Source organism: Trichosurus vulpecula, chromosome 2, assembly GCF_011100635.1.
Source record: "Trichosurus vulpecula isolate mTriVul1 chromosome 2, mTriVul1.pri, whole genome shotgun sequence".
Classification (NCBI taxonomy): Eukaryota; Metazoa; Chordata; class Mammalia; order Diprotodontia; family Phalangeridae; genus Trichosurus; species Trichosurus vulpecula.
The window spans coordinates 436,110,448-436,127,084 of record NC_050574.1 but is presented as its reverse complement, the minus strand read 5'-3'; the positions used below and the strand labels follow the sequence as shown (position 1 = coordinate 436,127,084).

The window sequence follows — 16,637 nt, the reverse complement described above, 5'->3', positions numbered from 1 at the left end:
GTCACTCTTTTAATTTACATTTAAAAGAATGATGGTGAAGGACAGATGACTTCCATCTAAATGGACTTGGAAGTTTGCAGATCACCTTAAAAGCGTTATCTCACAGAACAGCTAATGCTATTGTTATTCCATTCTTACTGCTAAAGAAACCAAAAAGATCCCAAGTTACATGACTTGGTCTAGGTCACACAGTTTTTAAATGCCAGAGGCAGGCTTCAAACACAAAGGTCTTCTGATTCGAAATAAAACATTCCTTCAATGCTGCCTTTTATTTCAAAACAATGAATAAAATATTAGAAAAAATTCTGATATATCCTCAAAAAGAAATAATGCCTTTGTCTAGAAAATACTTAATATCATCCTGTCATGAAAATATTTCATAATACATTCTAGATATTAGGAAGCTAGGGACACAGTGTATAAAACTAAATATTTTTTAAAATATATGGCAAATTTTCCTTATATTCTTTCTACCATTAATGACTATATACAGTAAGGGCTTTCCTAATAGTGGTGGGATTGTTAATTAAAAAGTAGGGCTAAATTTGCCCATGAGGCCAGAATAGCCTTGGATATTGAACATGCCTAAATTCAATAATTATGCTATAAAATACAGGAAGTGACGAAACAAAATAAAATATAAAGTAAGGGGTTACATACCCTCTTCTCCCAAAAGAAACTCACAGGGAAAAAAAAGGCAATTAGATACAATGGACATAAATCTAATTCCTAGTTCTGACACTGAAGAATTGTTTGATTTGGGCACGTTACTTAAATATACTGGAGCCTTGGTTTCCTCAATAAGAAAAGTAGCAGAAATAATACTTGTCATACCCTCACAGATTTGTTGTGAGGGAAATAATTTATAAACCTTAGAGTGCTAAAGAAACAGGAGCTATTAAAGGCATACCCACAAAGTTCTAATATATGATATATTCATATCAACCTTTGTTGTCATAAAAAAGAACTGCAAACAAAATAGGTACCCATTATTTTGGGATTGGCTGAAGAAAAATGCGGCAATTGCATATAACAGAATATTATGACACTGTAAGAAATGATGAGTATGAGAAACTCAGAGAAACAAGGTAAGATTTGTATTAATTGGTACAAAGTGAAATAAACAAAACCAAAAGAAAACTGAACAAAAAGAAAGCAACGTAAATGTAAAGTTCACTAAAAGGAAACCAAACACCAAGCTACTAAAAAACCAGTAAATAGTCGGGGAGGGCAGATAATGAAATAAATTCTCTTCTCAGTAGAGAAAGGATGACTGTTAAGGTAGAAGATTGTACATACTGTCAGATGGAATCGCTGTGTTGGCTGTTTTGTTTAATTCTTTTTTTTTGTTACAAGATAGGATTTATTTTGGAGGAATGAGAGGATTTTTAGAAACAACTAGAATGGAAAAACAAATGGCACAATAAAATTGACAACAACAACAAATGGAGGAAAGGGCAATAGGTAGGACTTCTTCCAGCTCTGAATCACGTGACACTCTCTTTTACTCTCTCTACTATTCCTAAAAGGAATTCTTATATGGTTCTAGTCTGAACTGAGAATGCTTAGAAGAAAAACTATATTTTGACTACAAGCTCTCCTATTTAAGACCCAGATGATATTCTTGTCAAGACACAGAGACACGCTTCTCTTTTCAAAGAGGGAAAGCTAAGTTATGGTTCCTAAGGACAACCTATAAGCAGAATTTACAAAACGAACAGATAGTACATAGGTAGGCATAAACTAATGAAGATGGATAATCAAAACAGTAAGAATAAAAATATTTAATTGAAAATATTTTACATAAATGTTTTCAAATCTATAGTTCAAATTCTTAAGTATGAAGTATAAGTGAGTGACAAGTCCACTCTCTTGAACACATTAATCTCTCACACTTACTGTTTCTTTTCTTGTCTCTGACGTATACTGCTTGTGTGACTCTGAGCTCTAGGTCACTCTCTAAGACTCTAAGTTGCAGAGAACTTGTAGCCCTGCAGTAGAAGGGGGAGTTTCCTCCTCTGGGAATTGTCCTCACCAACAAAACCATAAGTCCAGTTCCTCATCCTATCTCTGTTAACATTAAATCATGTACCACCAACCACAAAGGTAGTAGAGTCACTGTTAAAGCAAGTCAAAAGCCCATGAAGAAAGCATGATAAAAATATGAACGGCGTTTTAGTCTGTGCTACCTAATATCATCTGTATGCCATTAGTGTTTGGATTCTGTATGAAAACTGAGAACAAGTCAACCACAAATCCCATGGAAAATACAAAATCCTAAAGTGGAAGTACCAGTAGTCAGAAACAATTCAATTCAACATATATTTATTAAGTACCTCTTATGCATAAGGCCTTGTGCTAGGTGCCAGGAATACAAAACCAAAAACGAAACAGTTCTGCTCTATAGCAGCAGTTCTAAAGTGCAGTGGAGAGCATGCTGGACCTGGAGTAAGGAAACCCAAGTTCAAATTCAGCTTCAGATACTTGTGAGCTGTGTGACCCTGGGAAGTCACTTAATCCTTGTCTGCCTCAGCTTCCTGAACTGCAAATGCGCATAATAGTATCATCTACCTCCCAGATTTGTTGTGTCAAATGAGACAATATTTGTAAAGCATTTAGCAAACCTTAAAGTGCCATACAAATGAGAACCAGTATCATTATTAGCATTAGTGCTATACAAAAATATACTCATGAACACAAATATAGAATGATGAAATAAAATTTACCTCACTGTCTTGCTTCTCATCTCCAGACATATCGTCATCTACATCACTGCCAGTGCCTTCTATTGCAAGAATACCATTTCTGATGGCAGGAATCATGTACAGTTGCTGGATCACTGAATTCATATAACAAGTAGCACCAGCATTTTTCAGACCCACAAATCCTTTTGGTGGTCGAGGTCCAACAGGTGGCAGATATTCCCATTCCGTAAGTGCCTCACAAGCTGAGGGTGATTAAAACAAGTTGTCACAAGATGACCAAAGTTCTATTGTTACTAGGAAATTCTAACAGGTTCATAAACCAACACAAGCTATAACAACACCTTAGAATGCTTTAAAGTTTTCAGTGTGGTTTCATAAAATGTTCTCACTCAATCCTTATAACAACCCTAAGAAATAAGTATTGTCTCCTTTTTGCAGATCACCCCTCTCTGTATGCGTTTCCTTAAATGATTTCTTCAAGGTTAGATGGCTACTTAAAATTTCTCCTGACAGTCTAATGCATTTTACAACTGGTTGAGAGCTGCTTAGCCTTGATATCTAACTGTCAATGCCCCATGTACTACTTTGTTACCTAAGTTTGAAGGCTAAGTCAGCACACTCATCCATGACCTGTACTAACTGCCCTGGAGTATTGATTTTTCTTTGTGTTATCTGCACTACATGGCCTCATTATATTAAAAAATAGCAGCGCCATCAAAGAACCACAAAATTTCAAAGCTGAAAACAATTCTCAGAAACCATTCTATTTCAGTCATATATGAATGTGAATTCCCTCTACAGATATTGTAAGGGCAAGTACGTATAATCTATCCTGAGCATATGATCATACCCCTGGTAAAGGAAAAACACAAATGCACACAACTTCCTGGAATCAGGCCAGGAAATCTTTGTGTCACTGACAATTGTATAAATGCATACTGCATAAACGTATAAAAAGCAGAGGGGTCAAAAGAGATAATCTGGATTTAATTCTGATTAGTAAAGAAGAAGTGACTTCTGATTTGGAAATAACATAATCCTTCCAAGAAAGTGCTATGTCATCTCAAGAGTAAACAGCAGTCAAGGAACCGGATAGTGGGCATTAAGATACGAATTCTAAACTTGAGGAAAGTAGGTTTTTAAAAGTTCGGAGAAATGAGATATGCTCCCATGGCTTTAATTCTTAAGGGAAAAAAGTTTCTAAAGTGATGAGATGGTTTAAAAAATGATACTTTGACAATACTATTGAGAAGGAGCTAATAAAAAAAGGAGAAAAAGAGCAAAATGCTTTCAAAGAATCTTCTCCGATGAGTTCAGATTTTAAAAGAACACATACAAAGGATGGCATGAAAAGAAAAAAATTAAAAAGCAATAAAGACTGAAAAACCAAGCCTCTGGCTCAAAGCTAGAGGTACCACAGCATAACAGATCAAGAGTTATTTAGATTCAGAACCAGGAAGAATTGGGTTCAATATATGCCTCTGACAAATACTAACTGCATGATTCTTAGGCAAGTCATTTAAGTATTCAACTGAAACTCCATTACGAGAGACAGAGATGCAGACAAGAAACACATATGTAGATTCCCGTTATAGCGAATATCAAAGAATCACATCCTATTTGTACTTCATTTTGTAAATGGTCATTTTTGACAAAGTTACCAGACTATCTAGGGGTGTCTGATCAACACGGAATACTGTAGGACCATTATCGTTCTTCATTGCTGATGTTATCTAAAAGTGAATTAATTTTTTGATAGTGACTACTGATTCATTGAGCTTGGAAATTAACCCTCAAATCGTCCCTCCCCCCTCGGCCTCCCCATGTACTGTTGATTAATCACATCTCACTTATCCCATCTTCTTGCAGCTGGGTTTTTTTAAAACTTGAGTGACTCACTTGACTTTTGGATATTGAACTGTGATTTTACTGGCTTTGAGAGCTACCAGGAAGGAATGCCCTTTTTTTTTTTTTTTGAACCAATGCAGGCTGGTATACTCTATGTCAAGTTCTACACAAAGAAAGGCAAAAACAGTCTCTGCCTTCAAGAAGCTTACATTTTAATGGGGGAGACAACATGTAAATGAATAGATATGCATAAGATATATACAGAGTAGATGAAAGGTAACCTTAGAAGGAAAAGTTGTAGCAGCTAGAGAGACAAGGAAAGGCCTCCTACAGACGGTATCATTTGAGCTAAGTACTGAAGGAAGCCATGGATTCTAAGAGGCAGCGGACTCTGTATAAAAGTACAAAGATGGAACATGGAGCACTGTATGATGAACAAGTAAGCCAGTATATTTGGAAAGATCATGAATAAGAGTAAAGTTTAAGGCTGAAAAGGTGGGAAAGGGCCAGATACCTCAAGAACTTCACATGACAAAGGAGTTTATATTTGATCCTAAAGGTGATAAAAAAAGTCAATGGAGTTTTACTGAGCTGGGGAGGACAAGTTCAGCCTGAGGCTTTAGGAAAATCATACTGGGTAACTTGCGGGCAATGAGCTGAAATGATGGTGAAAGACTTAACGGAGGGATACATATTAGAAGACTACTGCAGTAATTCCAGAGATGATGAGAAACCAGTAGCTGTGTGAGTAGAGAAGATGAAAGACATTATGAAAGTAAAAATAAGAAATCAGCAACTGGAGTTGAGAACGACTGGGAATCTGTTAACCCAGATGACTGGGAGAACATGGGGGAGGGGAAGGGAATACTAATAGTAGCTAACACTTCTATCTTGCCCACTCTGGGCCAGACATTGTGCTACGTGCTTTATAATTGTTATCACAACCACCCCGGGAAGGATGAGGAAAATGAGACAAAGAGAAGTGACTTGCACAAGATCACATAGCTATTAGGTGTCTGAGGCCATACTTGAATTCAGAGCTTCTGACTCCAGGCCCAGCGTACTATCCGCAGCATCACCAAACCGTCAGGAATGATGACTATTATTTTGGACATATGGAGTTTGAAAGACTCAACAGACGCAGACTGGCATTCAGAGACGAGGATCAACATGTAGATTTGGGAATGGCCTGCATGGAGACAGTGATACTGTAGAAGTTAATGAGGTCACCAAGTAAGAAAATGCTGAAAGAAAAGAAAGCCCAGGACAGACTCGTGGGAGATACTCACAATTAGGGGGCATACCACGGATGAAGAGCCAGGAAAGGAGAGTGAAAAGGCACAACCAAACACGTACAAGACACAGAAAGAGCATCCAAGAGGAGAAAGTGGCTACTTGCGTCACAGGCTGCAGAGAAGTCAATAAGGCTATGGAGTGAGAAAGGCTGATTGGATCAGAACACATCAGCACCACTGGTAACTTTTGGAAATGTTCGGCTGAGAAGGAAGGGGAGGAGAGATGAAAGATGGCAGCTAGTACAGATGGCAGGTTCAAGAGAGGATGTTTTAAGGATGAGGGACAACTGGTCATGCTGGAAGGCAGCAGGGAAGGAACTAGCTGACAGGGAGACTAAAAATTAGAGGCAAAAGGGGGAGAACACTTTGAGGTCTGATTATTGTGAAGGCTGGGATCAAAGGATTGGCCTTTTGCAAGGACTGCATCTTGATTAGAGACTAGAGTTAAGGAAGAGATGATCAAGTAAGAGAAATGTGAGATGAGAAAAGAAAAGAGCTTTCAGGGAATGATTTTATTTCTACTGAGATCATAATTCCATCAAGACTACTGGTACCTTTCAGGGAATGCTCTTTTAGCTGAGGAAGAGAGCTAGGGGTAGGATGGAAGGATGGAGGAGAAATGTGAAGGTGTGGACAGCTGTGGTTAAGTGGGACAGAGCATCCATTAAGGAGGTGTAGAAAGAATGCCTTACTGCAGTGAGGTTCCAGTTAACATTAAAAACCATAAATCTGGAGTAAACCCAATCAACATGGTTAGTGACTTCCTATACCTGATTCACATGCTCCTCCTATAGCAGGAGTCATACAGGGTTGGGGTTTGTAAAGGAGTAATAGGAAATTACACGAAAGAATAAGGGACTGGCAAAGAATGGAGAGTAGAGTCTGTAGAGAGGCAGCTAGGTGGCTTGGTCGATAGAGGGCTGGGCCTGGACTGAGGAAGACCTGAGTTCAAATCCCTCAGATACTTAGCTGTGTGACTCTGGTCAAGTCACTTAAACTCTGTTTGTCTTAATCCACTGGAGAAGGAAATAGCAAACCACTCCAGTATCTTTGCCAAGAAAGCCCCATGGACAGCAGTGGTGTGCTATTGTCCACAGGGATCAGGAAAAGTTAGACATGACTGAAAAACAACCACCAGACTGTGTAGAGTCAAAAACCAAGAAGATGAGAATAGGAAGGAAGACATGTGCAGCAAGAATAAGTATAATGACCTGGGAAAGTACTGGAGGATTTGAGGTGATGATAAAGACAAAAAACAGGACAGCGAAATATAGAAATAGATGGAATCATAAAAAATTCTGATCAGATAAGGCAATTTCAAAATTCACATACATGAAGATGGGGCATTTGTTGGTGATAGCAGGATCAAAGTTGTGACTGTCTATACAAAGAGACCCTGAGAAATAAGTGGAGTAAGGAACTGGGAAAAGTAGGCTGTTTGAAGGAACATTCAAATGTATGTTGATGTCTACTAGTATTGAGAGCTGGAAAGAGAGACTATGAGGCACAATTTCAGAGAGAAGATTGAGGACTAATGGGAAGAAATCAAAATAAAGCAATTTCACTCAATATTAAGAAAAACTTTGGGGTACTAAAATTTAAAAAGATGCCTTTCTTATGAGGTGACTAAATCTATTTATGAAGAGAATGGATGCTTATCCATTAGGAATGCTGTGCAGGAAATCCCTTTAACAGGTAGCCAACAGGACTAGATGAACCTGAATTGTAAGACCTGGAACTTTGGTGAAGTATGCTTGAAGAGAAGCCTCAGGAGCTTTCCTATATTTTACTGTGAAAAGTAAATAAGCTTTAATGTCTTGAATTTAAGGTATATACTTTGCCTACCCAGATTTCTTTCTGGCTTACTTAAAATCAGTTGCTATATTCCAGATAGATGAGAAGCTATTAGAGCAGAGTCATCATGATTACTGTTATTAAAACAGTTTCAACAATTATTTGTGACATGAAAATTTAAGCATTTATTATGAAAAATTCAATAACTGAGTAAATTTTTCTTTTTCAAAGTTCTTAGCATAATGGTAGTAATTATGCAAACATCTACTATAAATTTTAAAAGTTCTTGCTAAAAGGAAAATCAATAAGGTACCATTGTGAAAAATATCTGTATCCAATAAAATAACCAATGATTTAAAGGTATTACGTACTAGTTATTGCTGTACCTATGTAATACATCTCTGTCAATGTGTCCACTATCTGTTTGAGATTTCTCACACAACCAACAGCTAATGCTACAAGCAGCTCAAAACCAGCATTGATGGTAGCTGGTGAACTGCAGACTGGTATGGCCTGCTCAGCTGGCAGTTCTCCATTTCTCATATATTGTAAATAAACATTAGATGCAGGAAAGATGAAGTCGTCAATCAACTCCTGAAAAGTAAAAAAAGAATGAAATGTATTAATAAGTAGAGTCAAAGAAACCAAGAGATGTTGTAAAAAAGAAATCTGATAAATTTTTTTTAAGAGTTAAAGATTATGTATTACTAAGGAGATCATCATAGCAACTGACGCTCACTTTAAAGTTGTCTGAGGGCTTTTATCACAGCAACACTGTGAGGAAATCAGGGGGGCCTTTATTATTCACATTTTACAGATGAAGAAACTGAGAGTCAGGGACTTACCTCTGCTCACACTGGAAGGATCTGCGAGGATCACTATTTGGACCTTGTTCTTCAAGTTCCATGTCTAGCCCTTTATGTACCACTTCAAAATAGAGCTTTTGTGCCATTTCAAAGCGCTGATAAGTGTTTGTATTTTTATATGGAGGGATTTTGTAACATTACTATCAAATGCTTCTAAAATTATTTAATTTTGAAAATATTAAACTACAGGTTGATTTTCCTTCCTTTAGTAGAAACTGACATGATCTTAAATGAGATAAAATGGCAATAACACAGAGTTGAAAGATGTAAGTATATCAATTCACGTGTACAAAGTGTTCCAAATAGGCACAGCATCCCTGATTCAATCAATAAATCAATAAGCATTCAAGTACACCTATTTGCCAGGCAATGTATTAGGTGCCATAAAATGGAGTCTGTCTATGCCCTAAGACATTACCTTTTACTATTATGAGCCAATATCTTCACAGAGAAGTAAATAAAAAATGTAATTTTCAAGTGCAGCTATTTGGAAGGGCATCAGCAATGCAGGAAATCAGAAAAGGCCTCCTGAAGGAGATGACGTTTAGAGTAAGGTTTAAAGGAAGTTAGAGTCTCCCGAAGGCAGAGCTGAGGAGAAAAAGCATTACAGGCACTCTAGGATGTGCATAGGTGGGGAGGAGTTGTGTGGGAAGAAACTAGAAAAGTAGACCGGGGAGTGGGGAAGCGAAGGGAGGTCAGGCTGTAAAGGAATTCCAATGTCAAACAGAAGCAACTAAATTTGATCATAGAAGTTTACTGAGTAGGGCAGCAACATGTTTAGAAGTATGGATTAGGAATATCCATTTGGAAACTGCAGAGTGGATGGACTGGAGAAGAGTTGGCATTTGCAGTAGAGACATCAAGAGTTGATGAGAGCCTAAATCAGCGTTGTGGCCTGTGAGTAAAGAGAATGGTTCAGAGAGAGACATGTCAGGGAGGTAGAAATGACAAGACTTAGCAAACAATTGCTTGTGCACGCGTGCGTGTGTGCATGCATGTGTGTGTGTGAAGAGTTGAGGATAATTCTATGGCTGTGAACCTGAGAGACCAGACGGATGGGAGCAACCTTGACCAAAAGAGGGAGGTTTGCAATAAGGGTATGTTTGGGGAGGAAATGGTGAGTTCCATGAGGGTGACCTGTGGGGCATGCAGTTTGAGATGCATCCAATGGGTAGTTGGTGAGGTGGGAACTGGAACTCAGGTGATAGACTAGGGAGAGATATGTAAATTTGGGGATTGCTAAGTAGATCTAGAAATCATCTTCTTAGAGATAGATTGAACCCCCTGGAGCTGCTAATGTCAACAATACAAAGTGTAAAGAGAGAAGATAAGAGAGCAGTCAAAGGTGTCAGATACTGCAGAAAAGTCAGGAAGGAAGAGGTTTGAGAAAAGGTCAGTGGATGTGGCCACTGAGAGGTAATTAGTAACTTTGGAAAAAAGCAGTTTGAGTTGAGTGATCAATTCGATTCTGGCTGGAGGACAGACTGCAAACAGGAGTGAAAGGAAAGGAAGTAGAGGAGTAGAGTTGGTCGGCTGTGGTCCTTTGTGCTCAAAGAGGACCAAAATGACATCACTATGTTGTGGTCAAGGTACAACATGTCCAACTGCGGCCGATCAGACCAACGTCGAACTCAGAAGGCTCTACCACACGTCAGGCACAAGTAGTCTGTGTGAACAACTGGAGTGGATATATCTCTAAATTTGTGAACTCACATTTCTTTTGAGCTTCTGCAATTCTATGCAGAATAGAAATGATAGCAGGGAAGGGGCTAGTAGATTAGGAAGAGAAGCCCAACTATTAGAAGGAATGGGAAGGGGTGGGGTCAAAGGTGCACAGAGAGGGGATGATTTTGGTGAGAAGAGTCAAGTCCTTCAGCAGAGACTGGAGTAGAGAAGAGAAGGCAAGATAAGGAAGTTTATGGCAAATGGCCCCTACTTTTTCAGTAAAGTAGAGGTCCTTAGCTGAGAAATGGGAATGGATGGTGGTGATGGAAAAGGCCTGAGGAAAGAAGAAAAAGCTTAGAGCAGCTTTGGAGTGGAGTGCTACAGAGAATGAGTTTGGAAGGAGTAAAAGGAGTCCTTTGCAGCCAGGAAGGACTAATTATGATGAGGTAACATAAATTTATACTGGGCTCAATCAAAAAGGATGAGAAAAATGCTACTAGATTTGCCATTGAACAATGGGAACACAAATCAACAGAGGAGTAGGGAAGTGAGTAGAGGTGAGAAAGTAGAAGCAGTAAGTATAGATATAGGAAAATAACCAAAAAGGACAGTAGGATTAAATAAAAGTTTTTTTTTAAGGCTAGAGGAAGATCTAGGCATGTTTGAAGGTCTAGGGAGATAATCAGAAGACAAGGTAGGAAGAGCGGGAAGGGGCTGCTCAAGACATGGATGGGGAGAGATTAAAGTTATGAGTGTAGGGGTTTACGTTGTCAAGGAGAAAGGCTACTTCTTCCTGTCAGAAGATAGGGGATGATGCAGTGAAATGTTTAATTTGTGAAGAGCTGAGCTTGTGAGAGGGAGTTTGGAGGAAGTAGGCACGTAAGTGGATTGAGAAAGTTTGGAATAGTAACTCAGAGAAGTAGTTTGATTAAGGTGATCAGTTCAGTCCTGTCCAACTCTTTATGACCCTGTAGACCTTATCATACCAAGACTGTCCATGGGGTTTTCTTGGTATAGATACTGGAGTGGATTGCCATTTCCTTCACTAGTGGATTAAGGCAAACAGAGTTTAAGTGACTTGCCCAGGGTCACACAGCTAGTATCTGAGACTGGATTTAAATTCAGGCCTTCCTGACTCTAGACCCAGAGCTACATCCACTGAGCCACCTAGCTGCCTGCCCAATTAAGAAAGAATAATACATTTATAGAGAACCCAGTCAAGACCATCACGTAAACTTCTCCAGCAACATTCAGCAGCATATAAGCAGAAGCAGGGAAAGTAGTTGGTAGCGGGAATAATTTAGGGTTAGAGTCTGAAACAGGACGAGTGGCAACGGGACAAGAGGGCAAGGTATATGTAAGGCTAAATTGATTAACTAGGGTGTGTAAATTTTGAAGTGAGAAAAGTGAGGCTGGAGGAAAGGTTATCATGGAGTGATTAGAAGCTGTGTTGAGGACAGAGAATGGGTTCAGGAGGGGCTAAGCACAGGGAGAGAAGGAAGGACAGCAGATTAGAGTCAGGAAGAGGAACTTTACTTATAGAAGTGCAATGTTTATTGGTGATGGTGAGATTCATAATAAGACCATCTCTGTGTGTGGCCCAAGGGGAATGAATATGCAGACTGTAAGAGTCAGGGTTAAGTTGAGAAGTAAGGGTATTTGAAGGGACCTTAATATGTATGTCCCCCCAAATAAAAACAGGTTTTATAGGGGATAGGAAGACTTAAGAGTCAATTACTGAAATCTTTAAAAAATGAGGAAAATTAAGTAGCAGTAATAAGTGACAAAAAATTAATGACATAAGATAATGGCCTTGCTATCATTCATATATTCTTAAGGTAATCTGAAATAAAAATCACCGTAGGTTAAGGACTTATCAATTTACCAAGTATTAGCCAAAGGATTCCCTTCAGTAGCAACCTCCTTTACTGCATTTAAAATATTTTGCTTTACTAAGGGTTGGTTCACATATACTAAGAAACATAAGTCACTTAACACCTTTGGGACTCAGTTTCCCTCATTTGTAAAATGCAAGGCAGTTTGGCTAAAAGGTCAGTAGGGTCCTTTTAAACTCTCAATCTTATGATCTTGTGATCCTAAAGAGACTCATTAAGAAAGGCAGTGTGGCATACTGAACGGAGAGATGTGGCTCTAGGACTAGGAGGATGAAATTTAAAATAATGCCTCTGACACACAATGGTATGTAATCTTTGGAGTGTCAGCAGCAGAGTAGGTGCTGACCCACACTGGTAGTGGAAATTTCTTCATTGGGAAGTGTATGTATCATTGAAGTCAAAGAAGCACAGATTTAGAGCTAGAAGAGTTTTTTAAAACCATTTTACAGATGAAGAAACTGAGGTCCAGAGACATGACGTGATTTGTCCAGGGTCACAGAGTAAGCCTGAGACAAGATCTGAACACAGAATTTCTTGATTCCAAGTTCAAAGACCTTTCCACTATACCCAGTCTAAGTCTGCTCCAAAAAGATAAATCTACACATATTAAATAAGGTGGACTTGCTCTCCCTCAAGAGATATACAGAAAGATAATTAAGGCAGTTTTGTTAAACCATCCAGTAGAATACATAGTTTTCCAATTATTAAAACAACAGTTAAAAGACTCACAAAGGCAACACTTACTTTAATAAGATTAGCACCCCCTTTTTCACAACCAATATGGTATTTCTTTTCAGGAGTTTGAAAGGCCAATAACTCTTTTGTAACACCAAGGTGACCTTCCAAGATTGTCTCTTCCACCCCTGTTTCACCTGTTCTTTTAACATCATCCTAAGACAGAAAAGATATTAGACTTTTAAATTTGCAGTCAATAATGCTTAAAAAAAAAGCCGATAAGATATTTAAAAAACATTTATTAAAACATTATTAAGATATTACTATGGGAAATTCCCTGTGCTAGGTGCTAGGGATACAAAGACAAAATATTATTCCAAATATTTATACAACAGGAAAAACAATGCATGAATACTTGTACATATGGGTATTTGTAGACATAATTTTGAGAACTGAGGAATGATTATGTAATCTAAGTGATGATCACATTATTAACATTCGTCTTACTTTAAAAACTCTGGAAGTAGACTCCAAAATTTGCCCAGGACACATTTTTGTCCTTTTTCAATTCTAATTATGCAAGATGATCATATGACCCAAGATGATCACATAACATATGACTAAAAGTTTCACATTTCTTAGCAAGTTCAATCTTAAAACAGTATATAAAATTTTTACCTCAACTGAAAATGTTCAAGTGTCTGTTAAATGAACATTTGAACAGAAACTGAAATATATATATATATGTGTGTGTATATATGTATATATTTTTTTAGATGAAAAAGGCAAGTCAAATGGTAGTAGCAGATGAAGAAGCTTCTGGTTAGCCATAGTTACCTTTTTAATTAAGGGGCCAAGAACAAATTATTAAAATTTAAAAATATTATTTGCTTTGAAGCTTAAAAATACTGGAGAAAAGAGGAAATAAGATGTTTTAAGAAAATGACTACTTCTATGCATGAGCTAGCAGAATTTGCATATATCTGACATACCAGTAAGGGACCTTACTTTTCTGTCTATGATTAAAACAAAATATCAGCTGTTACCTGGGACTTCTAAAGTGATTTAACAAAAACAGCCTATTTATATCTTGCAATATGATAAAATATTCACTACAACTTACCCTGATCCTTTTAAGCCAATCAATTTCATTATTTAGAAGAACTTCAGCATTGGGCACATTAATATTACTGTTGTAAGCATAATTTAGAAGATGCCTTAACAGAGTAAAATAATCTCCTGAATGTTTAGCTCTCTCTCTTGCTGTGCTCTGAAACATAATAAAGCATAATGTATTAGTGCATGCACATCTACACACACACACACACACACACACACACACACACACATTTTCCTTAGTGCCCAAAAGACTCAAAAAAAAAAAAGATTAAGAGTCAAACAGTCAACTGAAAGAGATCCAAGTTTAAACTAACATTGTCTTATTTAAGCCAAGTCAAATTTTTGTTTACAGAGTCTTATATTTTAATTAAATAAAAGTCTCAAAAAATTCTAATACCTCACGCATGGATTAAAAACTGAACTGAACCTAAACCAAACTGTCAAAAAGTATTTCCATTAATGGAAAAAAAAATCAATAATATTTTCGTTCTAAAAATGACCAGCTTACCATTAATTAAAATAATGTTATTAGTAGGTACAATGTTACTAATTTTAATAAATATATTTAATGTCTTACCCCTAAAACGGTAAATAATAAAGTAATGAAGAAAAGTAGAGGTCTGTGTCCCATGCAACACCTGGTAGACATTAAAAAGAATTGCTCCTGTGCCATCTGACGAACAGTTCTGAAAATAAAAATAATTAATGTTTGAAAACTTTCAAACAATAGTAAGAACTTGTATTTGACAAAGCAGATGATATATAGTAAAAAAATGGTAAAGTAACTCTCTCACCAACTCCTTTTCTTTTCATGTCTTATTTTTAGTTGTTGAATATTATTAATATTTGATTGACAACAAAAGCAGTAAGAAATTCAACCTCTAAAAATTATTAAAGTTTGGCTTTATAATATGAACATACTGGATAAAAAAAATATTCTTGCCAGATCTACACTCCTGAATGGAAAGATGACTGGGTGCTTTCAGGACTCCTTTCCTGAGAGCCATTTTCACATGTTGGGAAATACTTTCCTTCAAAGACACCCATATCTAAAAGGGTCAGTGTCTAACACTTCTGGGAACCCCTCTACTCTTTATAACTGATGCTGGGAGCTGGAACTGTATTTTTCATACCTTATTTAGTTTACAATTTAATGGGGGCATAATGACATGAAAGTCTCCTGGAAGAAAAAAAAAACATTGGACTGCACAGGAATCAATGTACCTTTGAACCAGAAGACCCTTTGGTGAGTCTAATATTCCTCATTTTACAGATGAAGAAACTATTCCAATGAAGTAAAACAACATAATTCACATATCAAGGCACAAAGCTAGTTTGTAAGCTGTGAGAGGAACAAAATAATTATGCAAACAGTTGTTCCCATTTGTATAGCGCCTGACAGTGTACAAAGCACTTAAATTACAAAATCCAGCAAGGCAGGTAATGATGAACAAACAGACCCTTACGCAGACTGACTTGAAGCTAAAAACACTCGAGTGTCTCCTAATGTGCTCATATCATTACATTTCATGCTTCATTTCACTTATGTGTTAAAATATCCAGTCGCCTTTCTTTTTTGGTTTGCTCTGAGCATTGACAAATGTAACAGCCTTTAAACAGACTTATTTACCTAAAGCTACTTTCTAGGGACAGGGACTACAGCTGTGATTTCTCCTCTCCCAAGGCAGGGTGGCATCTTCTTTGCAACTCAAGAGTCTTATAGAGTTATTTAGAGCAGGGCTTCTTAAACTTTTTCCACTCAGGGGTCGCATCCCACAATTTAAGAGGCACTGCCTAGGGTAGTGGCATTAAACAGCAAGAGATGGGCTGCATATTGACTCAGAATATTACAAATCAGTAATCTGCGGTACTGCATTTTTATTTAGTTTGTCAAATATTTCACATTTGCTGGCCTCCAGAGTTTGACATGTCTGATCTAGAGCTCTGGGGGTCAAGTGACATGTTCAGGATCATACGGCCAGCATGTGCCAGGGGCAGGATTTTAACCCAGATCTAGTGGTTCTCAAGGCTAGGTCCCTATGCACTATGTACAATTCTTCTCTTCCTAAGTTACTTCCTAATAATAATAACAGTTAATAGTTAGTTATACAACATGTTATGTTTTGCAAAGGACTTTGCAAATATCTCATTTGGTCCTTTTAACAACCCTGGGTAGGTGCTTTGATTATTACTGTTTTACAGATGGGGAAACTAATGTCAAGAGAGGATAAATAGTTTGAGAGGGTCACACAGCTACTGAGGCAGAATTCAAACTAAGGTCTTCCTGACTTCTAGAGCTATGTATACTGTATCACCAAGTTGCCTAACAAAGTAATTCAAAGTTTGATATAAAGAAAATCACTAAGAAGAGATGATCACTTAAGAGAATTGATGTTTTTACTTCCATCATGTGAATCCAATTTTCCTTTTTTTAAGAATTATAAACAATTATATTACCATGAGGGTAAGAATTCCCTATGCTTTAAAAAAATTAAGTAAAGGCTTAAGAATACACTCACTCTTCTTAGAGGTCAAGCACAGTTGTGGTACTTTCCAAACTCACAATCATCCATTTGAACTCTTTCCCTTGACCATATGAAAATTTTCCATGTTTGATCTCTCCTTGACTCAGAAAGAATATACTCAGTTTCCTTGCTCTTTCTTCTTTATATTTATAGTATCTAACCATCATGAGCTGCACCTCAACATCATATTTTACAATTTGGTGCTTTTAAAAATGTGGTATTTGTTCTAGGTTTCAGTTTTTATAAAGTG

The 16,637-nt window shown here is 37.4% G+C and overlaps 1 protein-coding gene across 5 annotated transcripts in view; it reads right to left on the bottom strand.

The window, feature by feature from the left end:
• Positions 1–16,637, bottom strand: part of USP9X (ubiquitin specific peptidase 9 X-linked) — a 257,781-nt gene that overhangs the window by 40,464 nt on the left and 200,680 nt on the right. For 3 of the 5 annotated variants that reach the window (XM_036744544.1, XM_036744546.1, XM_036744545.1), the window contains exons 27-31: positions 14,440–14,548; positions 13,867–14,013; positions 12,813–12,959; positions 8,014–8,236; positions 2,727–2,947 (exon numbers count right to left, since the gene is read on the bottom strand). In XM_036744544.1, coding sequence (XP_036600439.1) covers positions 2,727–2,947; positions 8,014–8,236; positions 12,813–12,959; positions 13,867–14,013; positions 14,440–14,548 — 847 coding nt within the window. The remainder of the gene's footprint in view (positions 1–2,726; positions 2,948–8,013; positions 8,237–12,812; positions 12,960–13,866; positions 14,014–14,439; positions 14,549–16,637) is intronic. The other 2 variants (XM_036744547.1, XM_036744548.1) reach the window with 1 other exon arrangement.